The 23,243-nt window shown below is 43.6% G+C and overlaps 1 protein-coding gene across 1 annotated transcript in view; it reads left to right on the forward strand.

The window, feature by feature from the left end:
* LOC309564540 (dromaiocalcin-1-like) overlaps positions 1 to 16,945 on the forward strand; it is a 53,266-nt gene extending 36,321 nt beyond the window's left edge. Inside the window, exons 5-6 of the mRNA XM_082269182.1 lie at positions 12,778 to 12,886; positions 16,669 to 16,945. Of these exons, the coding sequence (XP_082125308.1) occupies positions 12,778 to 12,886; positions 16,669 to 16,757 (198 nt within the window). The 3' untranslated portion in view covers positions 16,758 to 16,945. The remainder of the gene's footprint in view (positions 1 to 12,777; positions 12,887 to 16,668) is intronic.
* The last annotated feature ends 6,298 nt before the right edge of the window (positions 16,946 to 23,243 follow it).

Consider the following 23,243-nt stretch of genomic DNA (forward strand, 5'->3'; position numbering starts at 1 on the left):
TCAAGCGGAAAGTAACTGCATTAACTTGTGCCAAGATTTGAAAAGGTCCTATATACTTTGGCCCCAACTTAACAGATGGTACCTGAGTCCTGAGATTCTTTGTGGATAACCAGACCTTGTCTCCAACACGGAAGGACGGTATTTCTCTTCGACGTCTATCAGATGCTTTCTTGTAAGCCTCCTGTGCCACCTTCAATGTTTCAAGCAATTTTCTTCGAGTTTCCTGTAAAAGAGATAACCTCTCATTAACAGCAGGAATTGGTGTAGCAATAGGGAGGTCAGGAATGCAAACTGGATGGTACCCTGTATTCACATAAAAAGGACTAAGAGATGTGGAGCTGTGCTTAGAATTATTGTAGGAAAATTCTGCTGTTGGCAGATAATCTACCCAATCATCCTGCAAATAGCTAACAAAACAGCGAAGATATTGTTCCAAAGTCTGATTTGTTCTTTCTGTTTGGCCATTGGATTGAGGATGAAATGCAGAGGAAAGATTGACTGTGACACCCAGGGACATGCAGAAACTTCTCCAGAGTTTGGAAGTAAATTGAACCCCCCTATCTGAGACCACATCATCCGGGATTCCATGTAGTTTAAATACTTCCCGGATCATTAATTCAGCAGTTAGTTCCGCATTGGGTACCCCCTTAGTTGGGATGAAGTGAGCCATCTTGGTGAAGCGGTCGACCACTACCAAGATGGTGGTCATTTCCTTCGAAGGAGGGAGTTCAACCACAAAATCCATAGAGATTGATCCCCAAGGCCATGATGGAATTGGAAGAGGTTGAAGCAGTCCGACAGGGGAAGATCGGGGTGTCTTATGACGTGCACAAGTTGGACAAGAAGCAACATAGTTCTTAACATCTTTCTTGTAACTAGGCCACCAGAATGAACGAGACAACAGTTCAGCAGTTTTAAAGGCCCCAAAATGTCCTGCAAGCTTAGAGTCATGAACCAGTCTGAGGACTTCTAGCCGCGCACTTTGAGGGACATAGAGGCAATGGTTCTGAATCCAAAAGCCATTCCTGAAGGTGAGACTCAGGTCCTTGGGTGGATGTTTAAGGAGGGGATCAGAAGAGTAGCCATCTTTAAGCAAGGTCAAAAATTCTTTGGGATTAGTGGCTCCTAAAAAGTTCTTTTGAGAAAGAATGGTGCAGTCAGAGTTGCTTTCTTGAGGGGATTCAGACAAACTCCGTGACAGGGCATCAGCCTTGCCATTTCTTGAGCCAGGTCTATAAGAAACAATGAAATTAAACCTGGAGAAGAATAAAGACCAGCGTGCTTGTCGGGAGGACAGTCTCTTTACAGAACGGATGAACTCTAAGTTCCGATGATCGGTAAGAACAGTCACTAAATGCTCAGCCCCTTCCAACAGATGCCTCCATTCAGAGAAAGCTTCCTTTATCGCCAGCAGTTCTTTATTACCAATGTCGTAGTTCCTTTCAGCAGAGGACATCAACCGGGAAAAGTAAGCACAGGGATGAAGCTGCATCTTTTCACCTGTACGCTGAGAAAGGATAGCTCCAACAGCAGAATCTGAGGCATCAACTTCTACAACAAAGGGCAGTTCAGGGTCAGGATGTACTAGAATTGGTGCAGAGGTAAAGAGTGTCTTTAGTTTACAGAAAGCAGCTTGTGCCTCTGGTCCCCATGTGAAGGGACATCCCTTCTTGGTTAACTGGGTAATTGGTGCAACCACCTTGGAAAAGTCCCTTATAAACTTTCTGTAAAAGTTGGCAAATCCCAGAAATCGTTGAATTTCTTTAACATTCCTAGGGGCAGGCCACTCCACCACTGCTTTAATCTTATCAGGGTCCATGCTCAACCCTTCAGGGGAGATTATGTACCCCAGGAACTGAATCTTGGTCTGTTCAAATTCGCATTTCTCCAATTTGATGTACAGCTGATTCTTCCTCAGGCGGTCGAAAATAATGGATACGTGTTTGCGATGTTCCTGTAGAGAATCTGAAAAGATAAGAATATCATCTAAATAAGCAATCACAAATTGATCCAATAGATCTCGCAGCACATCATTTATAAAGTGTTGAAAGGTTGCTGGAGCATTGCAAAGACCGAAAGGCATGACCAAAGACTCAAAATGTCCATATCTGGTTCTGAATGCAGTCTTCCATTCATCACCCTTACGAATGCGAATGAGGTTATATGCACCCCGTAAATCCAATTTAGTAAAGATCTTTGCAGAACAAAGTCTTTCCAAAAGCTCGGGGATTAGTGGGAGGGGATAGCGATTTTTGATTGTGATTTTATTTAATTCCCTATAATCAACACATGGTCTCAATGTCTTATCCTTCTTTTCAACAAAGAAGAGACCTGCCCCAGCAGGAGAGGTTGAGTGTCTTATGAACCCCTTTGCCAGGTTTTCATCCAACCACTCCCTTAACACCTTTAATTCAGGTTCAGACATAGAATAGAGGCGGCCAAAAGGAATCTCTGCCCCAGGTAAAAGTTCAATAGGACAGTCATAAGGGCGATGTGGGGGTAGCTGATCAGCATTCTTCTTATCACACACATCATGAAATTCCCTGTATTGAGGTGGCAGGCCTTCATATCCAGGAACCATGTGTTCCTCTACCCGGAGATTCTCGATATGGGAGGAATCAGGTTGACAATGTCCTTTACAGTACTCTGAGGCAAAAGTTAAAACACGTGTTTCCCAATTGACAGAGGGGTTATGAATCGAGAACCAGGGGATACCTAGAATGATAGGAAACTTTGGTGATGAAATCAACTGAAAACATATGGTCTCCTGGTGATCAGGCTCAAAAAACAGACTAAGAGGAGCAGTCTCATGGGTAACTGGCCCGGAGGATAGAGGGGAACCATCAACAGTCTCCATATCTACAGGTAAGGATTTATTCCTTAATTCAATATGATGGTCTTGAGCAAATCCAATATCCATAAAATTTCCCCCCGCTCCAGAGTCCAACATGGCAGAGCAGGAGATGTCATTAGCCCCATCAGAGAGTCGAATGGGAATTATAAAGTGAGTGGGCGGAGCTTGTATAGGATTGCTTTCTTCAAGTATTGGAGAAACTGACTGAGCGATGGAACTAATTTGTTCAATGTCTTTCACATCAGTTGCAGCAACTGTTCTCCTTAGCTTATTTGGACAGTTAATAGCATAATGTCCAGAGTCCCCACAATAAAGGCATAAATTTTCACTCCGACGTCTTTCCTTTTCCTGAATAGTGATACCCCTTCTAACGGAATCAATCTGCATAGGTTCAGGGTTACTGGAATCATGAAAAACCTGAGAACTCTTCCGAGGAGGTTGACTAAAAGAAAAACGCATACCCTCAGTATTTCCCAGTATTCCCAGTCTTTCTTTTCTCCTTTCAGAGAGTCTCTGGTCAATACGGATGCACAATTGGATAAAGTTCTCCAGATCATCAGGGGTATCACCTCTAGCCAGTTCATCCTTTATTTGCTCAGAAAGCCCCTGACGAAATTGGCTTCTTTGTGCTGCTGGATTCCAGGTTGTATCTGCGATCCAGCGCCTGAATTCAGTAGTGTATTCTGCCACGGAGCGTCGTCCTTGACGCAAATTATGCAGTTTGGCCTCAGCAGTAGCACATCGATTTGGATCGTCAAAAACTTGGTCCATAGCTTTAGTAAAGGTGTGGAGGTTATTTAAAATTATGTCATCCTTTTCCACATAGGGAGAGGCCCAAGATAAAGCTTCCTCTGTCAGGAGATTGATAATAAACAGTACCTTCTTTTTTTCAGGAAAAAATGCAGCAGGCTGCATTTGAAAATAAATGCGACACTGATTAAGGAATCCTCTGTAAAGCCTTCGGTCTCCATTGAATTTTTGTGGAAGAGGCATTCGAACACTGGGCTCAGGACTTGCGCCATTTAGGGAACTAAGATCCAACACCTGTTTCTCTAAGTCCTGAATTGCCTCTTGTTGATCTTTCACCACATTTTGCAGTTCTTTAAATTTTGCCTGATAAGTGACACCAAACTCTTGTAATTCAGAAATTTGCTGAGTGATATTGGCAAGGGTAGCTGCTACTGCGGACTCCATTGTGGCCAGATTATTCTGTCACGATTACTGGGTCAGGCTCAGAGTCCAGTCGCAGGAAGCAGCAGCACAACCGTGGTCAACAAGCAGGGTCTGGTACACAAGAGATCAGCCGGAGTGAGGGAGCAAGCAGAAGAGTAGTCGTAGTCTTTAGCCGAAGGTCGGTACACAAGCAGTGAAGGGCAAAATGGCAGCAGGCAGAGGCGTAGTCCTGGAACGTAGCTGGAGGTCGGTACACAAGTGGAAGATTCAGGAGGATGAAGCACACAAAGCTAGATCTTGGCAAAGCACAATAATCTGGCATCAGGAAGTTTCCAGATCAGGCTTAAATAGGAAGTACAAAGGAGTGGCCAAAGGTTCAGAGTTCACAGGAGGCTGGGCAAGGAACTAGGCAGGAAACTGGACAAGGTCTAGGTCACCACATAGATCTAGTATGCATAGATATCAGCTGCTGGATAGCTCAGCAAGAAGAAGCACTGTCAGAAGCAACTGAGGACCTGGGTTCGAATCTGGGCCCTGACACTTTGTTTGGTGCGTACAATGCCTTGATGGCCCTCATGGGCTAAATGTAATGTACGTTTCCGTAAGTCTCTAGGCATCACAATACGATTGCCACGTAAAACTAGTTGTCCAGCAATACTCAGCTCATGTTTGATTCTGTGATAACTTGGGTCACAATCCACCCAAACCCCTTGTCTTACACATTTTCTCATTCGAGCAATGTCCGGATCCACAGATGACAATTCTTTAACCTCCCGCCATGTCAATGCCTGAGGCATGGCGTTAGTAGCCACAAAACGAATGTACTCTTCTGCTAGGTTATGAACAGGTGCCGAAGACTGAGGCAATCTGGAAAGTGCATCTGCCGCATTAGTCGGTCCAGGTCTGTACCGCACTGTAAATCGGTACGGTAACAATCTGAGAACCTATCTTTCAATTCTGGCGGATGGTTTTGAGCGTGGCGAATATATCACTTCCAGAGGCTTGTGGTCTGTGATGATTTCAAAATCAAGGCCTTTCACATCCCCAAACAACAGCCAAAGCCTCTTTCTCGGTCTGAGAATAACGTCTCTCTACATCAGTAAGGGATCTGCTTGCATACTGAATAGGCCTGTAATCGCCTGTGCATTGTCTCTGAACCAAGATGGCGCCTAACTCCACAGGGCTAGCATCGACAATAACTTGGGTGTGTGCAGTAGGATTGAAATAAGCCAAAGTTGTGGCGCAAGTCAGCCGTCTCTTAAGTTCATCAAATGCACCTGGTTCCAAAAGGCCCCACTTCCAAGGGACTGCTTTGCGAGTTAACAACCTCAGAGGTTCACTGACAGTCGCCATATCTGGAATAAACTTGGCACAGTAATTCACTAGCCCAAGAAAACTGCGTACTTCTGCAGGGTTTTCAGGATTTCTGGCATCAGACACAGCTTTAATTTTACAGTCCTCCGGACCAATGCCCCTGTCAGACAGCACATGGCCCATAAAAGTCATTTTATTCATTTGAAATGTGCACTTCTTCTCATTTAATGTTAACCCTTTCTCCTTCAAGCGATTTAGCACTGCACGGAGACGTTCATCGTGCTCCTGTGTGTTTGTTCCCCACACAATTATATCATCAGAAATGTTATGCGTGCCTTCACAACCATGTAGCACTTGCTGAATCACATGTTGATAGGCCTCCGGTGCAGACGATACGCCAAACATCAACCTCTTGTATCTAAAAAGACCTTTATGGCTTGCAAATGTAGTGATGACTCTAGATGCTGGGGTCAATTCAATCTGATGATAACCCCATTTCAAATCCAGTTTACTGAAGACACTTGCCCCATTCATTGCATGTAGAACATCTTCAATAGTGGGAATTGGATGTCTCTCTCTCTGCACAGCTTGGTTAGCACATCTCATGTCCACACAAATCCGAATATCTGTGCCCTTTGGTACAACAACTAACGGCGATACCCATGGAGTGGGTCCTTCCACAGGTTCAATAATGTCAAGGTCTAGCAGCTCTGCCAGTTTGCGCTCAACAGGTGATCTCAGGCTATAAGGAAGTCTGCGTACTGGCTGTGCAATAGGCTTTACATGTGGATCAATGTGAAGCTCCAACTGAAAATCCTTTAATTTTCCAAACCCAGAGAAGCAATCTTTAAATTCCTCTTTCAATGCAGAAATAGCAGGAGACAGCATATTCACTCTTGCGCTGCCTACATCACGGCCAATCTTTAACACCCCTAGTGCCATTGCGGTTTGACGACCAAGCAGAGGCGACCCTGTGCCATCTACAACATAGAATTCAGTCTGCAATGGAGGACCAGTCTCATGTGTTTGAACAGAGGTATAAAATTTGCCTTTAAGTTGTAGTGGTGTACTGGAGCCATAAGTATAAATCTGTTTAGTGGTGTTACACAATTTAAGGTGGTTTTCTCTGCTATTAAGACTGTGCCAAGAAGCTAAGTCCATAACATTGCATGTAGCTCCAGAGTCAATAAACACTGACACATCTGTATTTCCAATCTTAATGGTTAATGTCCCAGCTTGCAGAGAACACAGGGAGAATATAAATTCACAGTCAGGAGCACTCTCTTTATCCTCAACTATAACATTTACTTGTGCTGATGGTCCTTTGATTTTGTTATCTCTGGTTGTACTTCTACACACAGCTGCAAAATGACCTGTCTTTCCACAAGCATAGCACATTTTATTCTGTACCACAGTGCAGTCCTGACTTGTGTGTCCCTCTCTGCCACATTTACTGCAGGTTATATGTAAAGTCCTCTTTGGAAAACTCTTTCCTACTCCAGATATTCCTATTATTATAGGTAGGTTTGGAGACTGTATTGACAGATGCAGTGTCCTTGGTTTCAATATGCAGAGCCTGGAGCTCAGACAGTTCAATGGCTCTTGCAATCTCCTGCAGACTAGTAAGTGTGAGACTAGGTTCTCTCAATAATCTCCTCCTGAGGTGCACAGATGTGCATTTCTCTATGACCTGATCTCTGATTATCTCCTCAGTTACAGTCCCAAAATCACAAGACTTTGCCAGATATTTCAGCCTAGTCACATAACTGTCTGTGGTTTCTCCCGGTTCTTGCACAGCCTGTCTAAACTTATATCTTTCATAGGGAATATTTTTCTTTGGCTCAAAGTAATCACTCAGTCTATTCATGGCTGTCTCATAGTCTGAATCATCCCCTGTTGCTCCCAGGGTTTCAAAAATGTCCTGAACTTGAGGTCCAGCTAGATGCAGCAGCATGGCTCTCTTCTGAGCAGGTGCAGTCACTCCTGTGGCTATAACATAGAGCTGAAATCCCTTCTTCCACTTGTCCCAGCGCTGTGAGAGACTAGTGTGGTCTCCAGACACATCAAACGGTCCGATAGCCGGTAAATCCAGAAAGCTAGCCATCCTCGTCGCCAAAATGTAGTATATTACCACAGACCAGGCTGTACAGGTTGCTTCTTTATTCACTGAACATCACGCATGCAACTAAACTTCAGCCACACCCAGCTCCCAGACATATACATAATTGTAACATTTTGCAGACAGCAACTTAACCCGTTGCTTACCATACTACAGTAAGCACCTAAAGATAAAACCTATTAGGCTCACTAATGTAAATAGAGGCAAACGTAATAGGAGAATCACCAGAGAAATGGCTCTGAACCAAAGTGAATATCACTTATGTGTAGGAAGATTAAGCAATGAGCGGAGATGTAAGGCTTATGGCTCACCTAGAAGTTAAAGTAAGAGTGTGTGGTTGCCCTACCTTGTGTGGGCATAATTATATTAGGTGCCATTGAATCATAAGGAAGAGAAAACTATCTGCCAAGAAATGCCCATGTATAGGCAACTAACCCCCTCTTCATTGATGTGCATCGGCAGGACTACATTAGAGAGATCTACATTGAGAACAAGTGTTCAAAAACAGATATTAGAAACACACACTGTAGTGTAACCCCCGGGATGCCTAACGAAAGAATATTGGCACAATTAAAAGATCTTGACAAGATCCCGTGTGCAGCCAAGTGAGGAGAAAAAAGCAAAAGAAAAGAAAAAATAGCCAGCTGCAGTCATGTATTCAAAAATGTTCCAAAGTGGCACCCCATTGGTTACATAGAGACATAGGATCCTGTGTATAAGATTAGCATATGAAGTAATCAAATAGGTTAACCGGTATAACCAAACAAACTAAACCATATGCATAAGAAGAGTACCATGAACTTTTAAATCACATCTTAACCGGTAATAGCAGAGTAATTCCATTCAATCGTTTCTTGTGCAGAGTAAGGTCAAACCTGCACCTGACGCATGGATCCTAAAGGGAATATAGAAAACACTCCCCTTCTAACTGGAAGGAGGTTAAACCATGTCTGTGTCAGAAAGAGCTAGTTGAGAAAATGGTCTAATCAATCTGAGTAAAGGACCACTACAAAGGGCAACAGAATAGTTAGAGGAATATACCTCAAACAGTAAAACAGAAAACTATTTAGTCCCAAAGAGTGCAAGAAGACACGTGGCCACACAATGATATTAGAGGAGAGGCGGTTTAACCTTAAGCTGCATAAGGGGTTCTTCACTGTAAGGGCGGTGAGAATGTGGAACTCTCTTCCACAATTGGTGGTAGCTGCGGAGAGTACTTTTAAAAGACTCTTGCATCTCACAGATCACAACATTCAGGGTTATGGGAAATGAGCTGGCCACTGACACACATACATACACACACACACACACACAAACACACACACACATGCCTCTACAGGTTGAACTGGATGGACTGATGTCTATATTCAACCTCTATTTAACTATGTAACTAAGTAGATAGTTGGCAACAGAACGAGAGGTACACGTGTTAGTTCAGGTGTCATCATCCATTCTAGCAGGTTTCAAACGGATCGCAGGATTGTGTGGTCCTAAGCTTCCATGGTGGTTACATCTACTCTTCTTGTTGGGTCGCTTGTCAGGAGATGTCAGAGCAGAGCTGGGTGGGCTCCTGGTGTGTGCGGAGGGAGCTTAAATTCTTGCTACCCCCCCCCCCTCGGTAATTCTACAAAGGGGATCTGTAAGTTGACACAGAATTCTGGTAGGTCCTCAGGTGTGCGTAGTATAAATTTCTTGCCATTCTGCGTGACACTTGTGCAAAAGTGCAAAAGGGAATTTCCATGTGTAAGGCAAGTTTTTTTTCCCTCAGAGTGTTTAGCAAGAGGCGTAGAGCTCTCCTGTTTTTAAGTGTTATTTGAGACAGGTCCTGTAAAAGCAAAATAGTCTCACCATTGATTGTTATTTGAGAATTCTGCCTAGCTTTAAAGAGTATCTCCTCTTTCAGTGGAAAGTTCTGTCGGTAGCATATAACGTCCCATGGTGGGGCAATGTCCGAACCCCTTTCTCTTAGGGCCCTGTGAGCTCAATAGATATATAAACCGATCTTTTCAATAATTCATTTAACACTTTTCGCAGAGCCTGTTGGATTTAAACATCGTTGATGGACTTAGGAATCCCTCTCACCCTTAGATTGTTACATATACCCCTATTATCTAAATCCTCTAGGTGTCTGTTCACATTGATCAAATGTTGAGAGTGAGTGTAATTCACTTATTCCAACCTCTTGATATCCTTGTCCCTCTGCTTGCCAGCATGTTCAGCAGAGCTAAGTTGTTCAGTGTGGACTAAAATATCTGCCTTGAGATCTGTAATGGGAGTGCAAAAGGTGGCTTTTATGTTGTCAGCTATCTTGGTCATAGCCACAAATGTAAGTCCGCAGCATATTCATTTATTACTGACTCATATGTGGCAGACTGTGAGTCCTTGCTGTATTCTTTCTCCATGTAGGCTGCTCCGGGAAGATGCCTGAGAAAAAAACAAATCTGATATGCTGCGGGTGGCTGTTAGTACAGAAGGTCGGTGTGCCTGGTCACTGCCTATAATTACAGTCAGAAGAAGTAGGGAACTGAGCTGTGAGCCACTGCAGGCTCAGAGCTCCTTCAGAAAGCAGCCATATTAGCCGCCCACCAAGCCAGCCCCCCAGAAGATCCTCTTCTATAGCATACAGCACAAAGACAGTATGGCCGTGGCCCAAAAAGAAGAAGAAACATCTCTGAGCAGCTCTGCCCAGCCCACAAGCTGTGCGGTAAACTATTCATAGTGCCTGGCTACAACTTGTTCAATAATAGTGATCACCAGTGGTAGTATACACTGTAGCTAAATAGGGTGCATCATAGGTTGACCACCGGTGCTAAGGCTGAAGTTGTCCCATAAAACATTGCCCTGGACCCCCTAGTTACACCTCTGCTGGCCCCATATATGTCATAAACCCCAAGTCTGGCAGCTAGACAGCTTGTATCTTCAGAAAATGAGCAGAGTTAATGCAGCATTTATGTTTCCTTTATAACGGATTCTGTTCATAGTCCAACCCCAAGGTATGCATCCTGTGAATAAAGATTCTAAGTGAGCACTACAGTCTTTTTTTTTTTTTTAAACCCACCAAACCCAACTTGTTAACACATACAATAATCCTCACAAAAATTCTATGGGGTTCTCTCAGGGCCAAAGAAAACAGCAAACTAACTATCGGGCCCCAGAACATGTAGAGGTATTTTGGAACAAATGCTGAAAAAAGGCCCTTTAGCAATCAAGGTGAAAACGGTCAAGTGCCCCCCACTTCATGAGCACCACATCCCTGCTCCTGCTGAAGCACCCAAGAAGCCCCCTCTTCTGCCTACCGCTCAGTCCAGCCCTGTTTGGGGCCCAGCACATTACTGATTAAAACTGTGCATGTAACCTTGCTTTAACCTCCCTAGCGGTATTCCCGAGTGTGGGGTAATATTCAGTGCCAAAAGTGGTAACCCAGAGCCACACTCTGGATTACCCCAGAATCAAACTCACCTTCCCCTGCGAACCCCCGCCATCCTCCCCAGCTATCCTCCAGCCATCCTCCCACCATTCTCCCGCTGTCCTCCCGCTGTGTGTTCGGCCAATGCCGGCACCTTCTTCCGGTCCCCTTTCCTGCGAGCGCCACATCGCAGGGGGGTGGAACCAGCGGGAGATTAAAAAAAACAAATGACATGATACAGTGTAATCTGTTAGGATTACAACTTTGTATCATGCCATTTTGCCTAGTGGCTTTTCCAGTGCCCTGCCTGTACTTTTTGCAGTACTTTGTGGCTGGAAATTTGGTAACGTCCATGTCGTCCAAAAAGCATTCTTTCAGCTCAAAAGCGTTTTTGGACGAACTGGAAAACAGCGACGGTGAATCAGGAATATTTGAAGAACTGAGCAATAGCGATTCGTGGGAAAATTCGTCATCCGGTACTAAAAGTGACAACAGCGACGATTCTGCGACTGAGCTCAGTGATGTGCGAACTTGGTGCTCTATTGACTGCGGTACGGATGAGACAGCGCCCCCAAGATTCCATTTTACTAGAGCACCTGGTATGAAAGTTGATGTTGACCATGACAACCCCTTGGCATACCTACAATTATTTCTGACCGATGAGGTCGATATGAGGCCGATAGTTACAGAGAAAAACCGGTACAAAGAGCAACAATGCGCTACGCATCGGAAGTTTGCAAGATGCAGAAAGTGGTGGGAACCAGTGACCAAAGATGACATTTGGCAATTTCTGCGCCTAATAATTCTTCAGGGAGTGGTGTGGGAACCCCCTGCAGAAGTGGTATTGGACAACCAATGCATTACTTGCTACTCCATTCTTTGGCTCAGTCAGAATACAGATTCTCCCTCATAATGAAATATCTCCACTTTGAAAACAATGAAGAATTTGATGAAATTTATTATTATTACATTATAATTTATGATTTTGTGTTTCAAACTTTATCATACCCGGGATGTCTACTAGACTCTTGTTTGTACAGATTTAAGTGAGTTATTCCTAAGAATTACAGGCCTAAAATATAAAACAACATATTTCCATGCAAAAAAATGTACCGCTTTTAGCACAAAAATTCTGACATAATCAGACCGCCAGGGAGGTTAAAGACCAAATTTTGATAAAATTACAAGACAGTTCTAATTCTGATACCATAAATTCTATGGGGTCCTCTGATAAGCTGCATGACTTGGTTTAAAGGATGCCCACAGGTCAGACACAAACTCCAGAATGCTGTGTATGTGATGACATTCCAATGCAATTATGTGTTCCAATAGAAAACACACTAAGCGAAAACGCAAAGGTGTGAATCTAGACCTAGCCGCCCACGCAGGCGTCTAGTAAGACAGGTCTCACTTCTCAATCCAGACTAACCAGATCATAAAGAAACATTGCTTCCAGGCAAAGGAAATGTGTAGGTGTATTGTGTATGTATTTTTCTATTACCTTAAGGTAGAAAAACTGAACATGAAAAAAGCATTTGTACTTAAACCAATACATTTCAGACTGATTTTACTGCCAATGTCTGCCTATTGCAAGGGCAATCCTTCGGTTGGTTGTTGGGTTGCCTATCTGTTCAATGGCAAACTAAAGGAGTGAACATGGCAGGTTTACAGCGCTGCTGCTAAATGTGAGGCAGGGGCTTGGCATTGTCACCCCACAACAGAAAGTGCTATTATTGGCAGGATCTTCAGGTAAAAAACTTTGCAACAAATTCACAGAAAATCATATCTTTAAGAAGTATACGTGAGACATGGTGCCAGAAATGCTGAAAAATCATTTAGGGATTGAGGCTGCCTTGTTTGTAGTAACCTGATGGATATTGGAGCTATTAACCTGTCGTTACTTTTTCTTAGGGATCAAATTCTTGGGCTGATGGATCTCCATTGAAATTTCTAAAATTACCGGGCAACCTTTTAAACAAAATATTTGGTGGAAAGTTGTGTTTGAGCATCTGCCATGGCGGTAAATATAACTCTATACTCTGTTTATAATTGATTCAGAAAAGATGTTTTTACCTGTATATTAAGGTGAAAAAAAAATGAAATGTCTGTAATAATCTGGATCTCCACTCTTGAATTTTCCTAATGGGCAGTCTTGCTTCTGAAGTCTGGATTTCTATCAATGCATCTACATTTTTTTGCATTTTAAAAAAAAATTATTTGGACAAGTGCTTGACATACACTACCATTCCAGCAAAAGCCCTAATAATGTGTGTCAATGATTAAAAAAAACAAAAAAAAAAAACAAAAAAAAAAAACAGTTTTGGCTAAGTAATGTTAACGCATCACACAGATGTGAACAAGCTTCATAAAAAGAATGGCAGATCACAATTTATGCATTGACCACTTGCCGACCGCCGCAAGTACATATACTGCGGCGGTCAGCCCCGTGCAGGCAAAGTGACGTATACTTTACAACTATAAGCAATGAAATGCATAGGTGTGAACTGACCCTCGGAGGTTGCTTGATTTTTTTTTATTATTTGCTTGTAATTTCTCTCTGACAGAAGAGAAGCATTGGGATGTAAGGCTCCCATTTGTATTTATTCTGGTCACAAAAGAAAAAACGAATAAACATTCTATATCTGTATGGCCTTGGATGCTAGGTTACTGTCTGGAGTCCTTCCTGCTTAGTGCTATGACAGCTGACAGGAAGAGTAACGGCTCTTTCACACGGTCCGCCTCCGTAGGCGGATCCGTGCTGCTCAGCGAGGATCGATCTGCCGATCCCCGCTGAGCCGGCGGATGACAGCTCCGTCTCCGCTTGCAGTGCGGAGAGGGAGGTGTCACAGATCCCGCTGCTCTCTATGGGGGATCGGATGAGAGCGGACCGCCTGTCCGCTCTCATCCGATCCCTGAACGGATGGAAAAATAGGGTTTCTATCCGTCCAGATTTCACGGACAGGATCGGATGCGGATGGCAGCGGGTGTCAGCGGAGGTGTCTCCGCTGACATCCGCTGCCCCATAGAGCTGCATGGAGGATCGATCAGATCCGCCTAAAAAACTGACAGGCGGATCTGATCGGATCGCCCGTGTGAAAGAGCCCTAATATAATTAATTCTGTTTTTTAATACAAATGTTTGTTTCATTTTATGCATCCTAATGACATTTCTTTTTGTATCTTTTCAAGCAACAAAGGCTGACCACACATGGTTATTTTTTTTTTCTCATCCAGTCAGCAGACTGAGTGAAAAAAAAAAATGTAACAGATTCATTCATCCAAACAAAGTGGATGGAGGATTCCCCCACTGGGACGTTGTAGTCTGACAATGGCACCCACCACTGTCAGAATATACTTATCAGTGGCTGGTCGAAGTTTGACAAGTCCACGCTAAACCAGACACATTTTGATCAGTTTATGGTCAACTTAAGTTGCTAGCTTGTTTCTTTTAGGGAGAGGTAAAGTATATAAAACGTAATGCAAAAAATTATAAGGTATGGCACTCAACAAAAAATGAATCACAATAAAATTTAAAATTGAAATGTAACCACAAACGTGCTGATAGTGAATGTGTCTTAAGTGCTCGATCAAATAAGAGTGACAATATATAAATCAAGTCTCTGGTGCTAAAAAACATAAAAATGATAGTCCAAATGACAGCAGCTGATGGAAAATCATGGACTTGATAGGAGTGTATTCCTTAAAGCCTCCACCTCCACACGTTCACCCAGTGCAAGCAAATATAACTGCTTACCAGAAATATAGGACCCCCCTTGATTGTAGGGGGTCATTAAAGAATATTTCTATCCACATGTGATCCGACCAGACCATACATCAATAGTATATGGCACTTGTTTGTAGAAAAAATGCTCTCTCACCATAGAGTGCATAGCCAGACCAAGGGTTAGATCAGGACCATGACATGGGTAGAGAGAAACAGAAAGGCTCTCATGGCGCAGTATCTCATGATAAAACCATTTATTGTTTTAAAATCACACTTTCACCTGCGTTCCACTTGAGCGGAAGTTACAATCGCACGTGCAATCGTAACTTCCGGTCAAGTGGAACGCAGGTGGAACGCGGAAGCGGCGTTCTTACCCCTTGTAACCGAGATTCCTGTACTGAAGGCTTATATACAAGTTGGATTGTAGTAAGTGTGATTTTAAAACAATAAATGGTTTTATCATGAGATACTGCGCCATGAGAGCCTTTCTGTTTCTCTCTACCCATGTCATGGTCCTGATCTAACCCTTGGACTGGCTACGCACTCTCTATGGTGAGAGAGCGTTTTTTTCTACAAACAAGTGCCATTTACTATTGATGTATGGTCTGGTCGGATCACATGTGGAAAGAAATATGCTTTAATGACCCCCTATAATCAAGGGGGTCCTATATTTCTGGTAAGCAGTTATATTTGCTTGCACTGGGTGAACGTGTGGAGGTGGAGGCTTTAAGGAATACACTCCTATCAAGTCCATGATTTTCCATCAGCTGCTGTCATTTGGACTATTATTTTGATGTTTTTTAGCACCAGAGACTTGATTTATATATTGTCACTCTTATTTGATCGAGCACTTAAGTTTGACACATTCACTATCAGCACGTTTGTGGTTTCATTTAAATTTTACATTTTATTGTGATTCATTATTTATTGAGCGCCATACCTTACACATTTTTGCATTTATCCTTGTGTACCACGTTTATGTTGCAGCTCACAAGGTTGAAAGTAATTTCACAAAACACACGAATCCACATTTAATTCAGTAGTATATAATTTATCACATTCATTTGCGCAGGTTAAGTTGGTGGCTCACACCAACCCCCCTCCTTTCACATATAAAACTTAAAGTGGAGTTCCACCCTAATATTGAAGCTCCGTCCATCTTCTTGCTCCGGGTCACCTGAAACACAAATGGATAATCGCAATTTTTTTTTTTTTTACTTACCTTATTTTAGAAGAAAGTATAATCACCTTACTTCCTCTTCCTCCCCTCGGCGGCCACGGCCCGTCGTCACTTCCTGGCTTGCCATAATTCCTGGGAGCTGAACGTCATCGCTCCCAGGAATCAATGCGCCTGCACCGGCCCTGACGTCAGTTCCGGTGCAGGCGCCGTCATACCTTGCTAAACAGCTTCTGGGCATGCCCAGAAGCTGTGCAGGGATGACGCTGCAGCCCCAGAAGTGACGGTGGGGCCGGCGCAGTGCATCATGGGACCAAAGAGGACAGAAGAGGACGCAGAAAAGGATCGCGCTGGCTTCAAGCTGCCCACACCTGAGATGGCAGCGCTGGAGAAGACATTTTCAAGGTAAGTATTTCTTCTTGCAGGTAAGTGCAACCCGGGACAGTTCAGAGGCTATCCATTGTGGAATGCACTGTCCCGGGGGTATTTTTATGTATTTTTTTTTTTTAGGTGGAACTCCGCTTTAATGTCTTGATTTTGTTTACTGTTTGATGTGGAGAAGTAAATTCACAATGGGGTTTGAAAACATTATAATCTTTTCTTTAAAGCGTATTTCCACTTTTAGAGTCAAATTTGAGAAAACCCAACTATTTGTTTGTTTGATATATGTTCCCATTCACACAGCAAGGATTTTTTCTTGCTGGAGGGTCACGAATAGAGCATTTAAAAAAAAAATAAGATGCAATTTTTCTTAATATTTTTTCAAATTATACTATGTTACAAATATAAAGTAGGTGTTATCCAAATTTTGGCTGCAAACGTGGAAATACACTTTAAGGCTCACACAGATTTTACTTAAAAGCTGACCCATCGTCACACTAAACTCTTTTTTTTTTTCCTAGGTGGAAATTTTTGGAGTCAACTAAGCTGTGGTGAGAAGCTTCCATTTGTGTGCATATACAAGCCAACTCAACCTTGGGACACAAAGTAGCAACGAAGACCATTATAATCACAGCTTTTCCTACCAAAAAGCAATTTGATAACCTTATTTCAGGTGGCACTCTCCAGCAGTGTGATGAGATTTGGTTTTCTCCTTGCTTCCAAGCCTACTCCCATGGACAGTGGAAAACCTGTGTAGTAATGCAAGATCTGTTTCATTGCTCTGCTTCTTCTTGTATGGTATGGCCACCATAGTTAGGAGTGGAGCCTAAAATCTGGGGTGGGACATAACACAGGGTTGGGGCTTGAAGCACTGCCCTAGTGGAACAATGTCATAAAAGACCCCTAATTTCTCAGATTTCTTAAACTTTTACTTCTTTTCATGTAATAAATTGCAAATAATAAGTTATTTCCCTTGCCTTATTTCCCCTGCCTTGCCTCGGTCAAGTGTTAGAACTTGATAGAAATGATCTACTGAAGGATAAACCTAACAGAAATTGTGATAATATGGATGTTCCTTTTGTTCCATTTATCACAACATTTTCTGTTCAACATCAAAATGGGAAATGTCTCATACATAAGCATTGGCACTTGTTGGGCAATGATGGAGTTTTGAAGTTGATTCTGCCCAGTAGACTACAGGTAAGGATGCCCCCTCCTTGAGAGATAAAATTGCTCCCAATGTTCCCAACCTTCCTATTAATAATTTAGTTTTTTTTCAGAACCTTTCTGGGTATTAATGTAGAAAGTGTCAGGTATGTGGCCTAAATGGATGTAAAAACAAGAGAACTAATCATTTTGTCTCTACAAGCACTTCACGTACGTTTGAGATCGAACCATTTATAACATGCTCCAGTACTGGGGTAGTATATTTGTTGCAGTGCCCACGTGGGCTTCAGTATGTGGGCAGGACTAAACGAGCCTTACAGGTGAGGCTAAATGAACATATTAGCAATATCAGAAAGGGCTTTAAAACCATTTGGTATCAAAACATTATGCAGCTGTACATAATAGAGATTCTACACTTACTTTATTTTGGGTATAGACAAATACAAGCCTCATTGGAGGGGTAGTTCTCTAGTTAGAGAGATTTTGAAATTAGAAATGGCCTGGATACACAGAATCAAATCTTATGTTCTACATGGTTTAAATGTAGATGTAGATGTGAATGCATTTATCAACAACTCTTAACCTGCATTACAAATTTGTGGGCAGTAGGCCCTGTAAGGGATATACTTTGACACTTGTGAATCTTGGTTTGATTCTCAGTCCGCCCCTGGGTGGATGGAAGCGCTGGTATGAATCTATTTAGTAATAAATGTATTTGTATTAATATTTGTACCTATTATATATTATTTGAAAACAGTGGGGTCATTTTGTCATGAGACGATGATCCAATGATGGGATGGAGGTCAATCTAATTTTTGGCCACTAGATGTCACCTTTTTGGAGTTTGTGATATGGTGACCCCTTTGTATCAATTTATGAAGTTTCCTGTGGATTTATATTTAAATAAGGGCAGGGGTTCATTTATTTGGACACGTCCTTTGGGAGGTATTAGTATAATAACAGTGTTGGGTCCCATATTGACTCATTTAGGTGACGTTTGCAAATGTTTATATATGCGGGCCAGAAAGGGGGAAGATAGATGAGGGATGTTCCTTTATTATTTAGTTTTAGATTTTGCAGTATGAACGCTATAGTTGATATGGTTTTTAGCTTTCCATTATCTACATACATTTTTTTAATATACAAGGTTATTGGGTTTCAGATAATCTAAGTGGAGGCATGGTTCAGCTTCCTTCCGTTTGGAATGTGGGTTCAGTGGCGAGGCTCAGATCGAGGCTTGGTTATGTTTTGTATTGTATATTGCGGTGACTCATAGTACCCCGGAAGATGTCAACATATGACGAAACGCATAGGGTGAGCGGCGTGCTGACGTCACTGCGAGTGCGAGCCCGGAAGGCTGGGCTGTGTTTGCATGCTGTTTTGAATATAAGGCAATGTTTTTATCATCATATGTAAGTGCAATATTTTAGATTCAAATAAAGTAGTTAAACGATCTTACACTATGTGGAGCTTTTTAGATTTCTGGGTTTATTTCTGATGGTATTATTCGGTTATCGATGTGTGGAGTCATAAGAGGACCCTGGATCTCTTAGGCCCTGTTCACACCTGAGTGTTTTTCAGCTCGTAAAATGCTCATCTCTGAAGTCTCAAAATGCTCAACAAGCAAAATCCCATTCATTTCAATGGCTACTGTTCACATCTGAGCATTTTGTCGCCTGAAGCAAAACGCCTGAAGCTCAAAAAAGGTACATGAGCAGATTACAGGCATTTTTGTTGGATGTCAATGCCTGCCTCCAAACACCTACAAAAACCGCCAGAAAAAACGCTTGAAAAACGCCCAAAAAAACGCCTGAAAACGATACGTTCAGGTGTGAATGGAGCCTTACAGGCCCTGGCTGGGTATTAAGTCAGAAGTGTTATTGACCTCCATAAACGGGGTCAGTATGAGCTGGTAAGAGACCTGTAACAGACCCTTACCTTTGACAGAGAATATTTGTGCTTACCTGGTTCATGTGTGTGAAGGATTTCCCAGCAACCATTCGGTTATTTACACTCCCTGCTATCATATCTCTCTTTGCATTGTGAGCCCCAGGAAGTGACTCCTTATATGGACATTCCATGAAGTCAAGGTATGGCCAGCCTAGAGATGGAATGTCTGCTGATTAACGATGCGCTTTTGTCTACATTATGTTGATTTGGGCTGAGGCAGCTTTTGTTAAGTGTGGTAATGACCTTACCTATTTGTCTGGGTGGATGTCAGGCCATTGTTTAAGTAGTGTCTGATATACTCCCCAGGCGTATAAAAGCCTGTATTCTTGTTTCAATAAACAGTTGTTTTTCTTGACCCTTCAAAACGTAGCTTCGTCTCGTTCCTGGAGGGGGGATTTTACTGCATTATTACCCGGTCGTTCAACAGCTGAACCTGACTCTCCTCTTGGATCTTATGGTTGGGATTATACTACTCCATTACTACAAAGGGACTTGCCGGGAAAAAGGACGTCTCCAGCGGCTGATACCCTCTCACCACCTGGGTAGCCGTTACAAGACCATTTTAGCCTTTGGTGGTGGTGGCGGTGCTATCAGAGCCCATCTATGGTGAAGGAGAGTGGTGTTCATCACATCAAGGATTTTCTAATACTTCACCTATGGACGGTTTTCTGATCTTATGGACCTTCACTATTAGCGCAACTTATCTTATTTTTATATTGTGCATATCTCACTAAATAGTTGCAGCTCACTTTGATTTATTAATATTTGTACAAGCGCAGTATTTTTCTTCTTTTACAATTGTGGTTTTAAACTACACCCCTAACCCATCCCCCCATCCTTTATGAAGTAACCTTCACTAAAACCCTTCATCTCAAGTTCTTACCTCTGTACCCCATGCAGCTCCAGTGTATAGGATGGCCTCATATGACTCTAGAATGTTGTACCAGAGGACAAGTAAACATTCCATTGGGAAAAACTGTACATACCACTTGTGCAGTCTGTACACTGGGGTCTTCTGGGACTTCGCTGTTCATTTTTACTAGGCATGGGTTAGATGAGCCCTGGGCTTCTCCGGCTGTAGAAATGATCACTTCTTTCAAGCTGTCAATCTGTGATCTATATTAAACAAGTCCTCTTACTTGGCCAGTAGCCATTAATAGATTAGCTAACTTGGATCAAACCGCAGGTATAGACAGAGCCGACAGATAATGTGAAATCTGCAGCAGCTTCATCAGCCTTTCCCCACGACCAATCAAGGTCCAGATTGTGGTGCAGTCCACGTGACAAAAACAAAAATAAATTAAAGCCCCGTACACACGTGCAGATTGTCGGCCGAAAAGATTCGGCCGACGACCGATCGGCTGATTTTCGGCTTGTTAGTGTGATGCTTCCGACAGCCGACAGCACACTTTCGGGCGAACAGAATCTGTCGTGCAAGCATTAAAATTTTTGCATGCCGACACCAGAACGGCCGATTGTTCGCCAGTCAGTACAGATTTCGGCCGACAGACAGCAGATTTGCAAGACTGGGCATGCTCAGAAAAGAAAAAAGACAAGGAAAGTTAACCATCACATGACATCACTTCTGCAGTCGGCTGTTGTTGGCCGACAAAATTAGTGTGCAGTCTTTTGCAGTTTTCAACAGACACGACAGCCCTGGACAAAAGACGGCCGATCGTTCGGCCGACGATCTGCACGTGTGTACGGGGCTTAAGGAGGAACAATGTCCGCCAAGTAGATCATATAATAGGACACTTCGGTTTATCAAAAAAACAGCTTTATTTGAAAAATATTTATATATATAAATTCAAAGATAAATTGCAGAAATGCAAAAGCCTTCACCGCATCATCATAAAATAAGGACAACATTGTTAAAAAGCTGATAAGCAGCTGCACATGCAACAGTGGCGGCTGGTGCTCAAAATTTTTTTTGGGGGGGGGGGGGTGCAAACAGAAAAATGTAATAGGCATTGCTTTGCAGCAAAAATCGCAGCAAAAAATTGCATGACTTTGAGGTCACAAAAGTGTGAAAGGGGCCTTCAGTAATCAAAGTATAGTGTGCCCCCTTCAATTCAGAGTGACCACAGCGTGCCCCCTTCAATGCAGAGTGACCACAGCGTGCCCCCTTCAATGCAGAGTGACTACAGCGTGCCCCCATCAATGCAGAGTGACCACAGCGTGCCCCCATCAATGCAGAGTGACCACAGCGTGCCCCCATCAATGTAGAGTGACCACAGCGTGACCCCTTCAATGTAGAGTGACCACAGCATGCCCCCATCAATGCAGAGTGACCACAGCGTGCCCCCTTCAATGTAGAGTGACCACAGCGTGCCCCCATCAATGTAGAGTGACCACAGCGTGACCCCTTCAATGTAGAGTGACCACAGCATGCCCCCATCAATGCAGAGTGACCACAGCGTGCCCCCTTCAATGTAGAGTGACCACAGCGTGCCCCCATCAATGCAGAGTGACCACAGTGTGCCCCCATCAATGTAGAGGGCCCACAGTGTAGAGTGCCCTCCTCCTCCTCCTTGGCCAATGGCAAAGGTTCGCCTTTCGGCCAATCAGGAAACAGGTCTCGGACCCGCTTCCTGATTGGCCAGGAGGAGGATCCGTGTGACAATAGCGAATATTCATTCGCTATTGTCACACAATGGGTGGGCTCGGGGCGCACTGCTCCGACCCTAGGGTCCACCCTTTTCTGAAGCCTATTAGAGCCTCTGGCTCTAATCACGTGCTTCAGAAGAAAAAAAAAACCCCATTGAACTCCATGCGTCCGGCGCCCCGCATGTAGATTAGGGGGTCGGACACATGGATGGGGGGGGGGGGGGGGGCGGCGCCGCTGCGCCCCCAACGCACCGGCTGCCACTGGCATGAAATACATAGAACTGTACATATACACAGTCACCCATTTCAGACCACTAGACCAGACAAGTACACGCCCATATCCAAATAGGCATGACAAGGGTATACCATTTAAACCTCGAGTTTAGCCCTAAGAGGAAATAAAGTCTGGGGTCTCAGGGTAATAGTCTGTGGAAGGACAGGAGGGCTGAATGTGGGATGGACAGTTGGGTGAAACTGGGGAGACTTCTTTGTTACCGTTCCCAAGCTAGAGTTCAGTATGTAGTGTAGTGTGGTATGCTAAACAGCAAATCCCAATGATGCTCAGCTGGGTTTCCGGACTCCTATGTAGGATGAACACAAGGTGACAAGATCTAGGTGCCAGGTGAATGGGTGAAAGCTGGGTAACTTTTGAGCATCACAGGGATTAAGAGAGGGGAGGATGACACCTGTGGATAAGCTCACTGCCTCGTGCATGCAGACATCTCCCACCGTTCGAGACCAGCTGTGTACTCACTTCCACTCCGCGCCAACTTCCATGCATCCCACTAGTCCGGTATCAAGTATTCGGCATTTGCGCATGCTCAGAGTTGCAAACCCCACAGGGGCATCACGTGTGTGATGACGATACGCTAACACGTTTCGTTAGCCAATCTGCGCTAACTTCTTCAGAGCAAGGAGGGGTTTGCAGACAGCAGCTTAACCACTTGCCAACCAGCCACCGCAGTTATACAGCGGCAGGTCGGAAAGGTTCCCGCAAATTGCCGTTCCTGTATAGCGGTTCGCAGGAGCAATCCTGTGGGCGCACGTGCCCACTTGCCACCGGACACCCTCAATCTTTCCCCGTGAAGAGAGAACGGTGGTCTGCTGTTGTAAACACGGCAGACTGTTGTTCTCTCTGCTATCAACACAGAGCCCCTGTGTTCCTCCTATTTAGGAACACAGGTCTCTGTGTTGATATTACAAGTCCATCCCCCCCACAGTTAGAAAACATCCCCTAGGCTCACACCTAACCCTTTAATCGCCCCTGGGTTAAACCCTTCCCTGCCAGTGTCATTATTACAGTAACAGTGCATATTTTTAGCACTGATTACTGTAGTAATGTCACTGGTCCCCCCAAAAGTGTCATAAATGT

This window comes from Pelophylax lessonae (assembly GCF_965119305.1).
Source record: "Pelophylax lessonae genome assembly, chromosome: 9".
In the NCBI taxonomy this organism is placed as follows: Eukaryota; Metazoa; Chordata; class Amphibia; order Anura; family Ranidae; genus Pelophylax; species Pelophylax lessonae.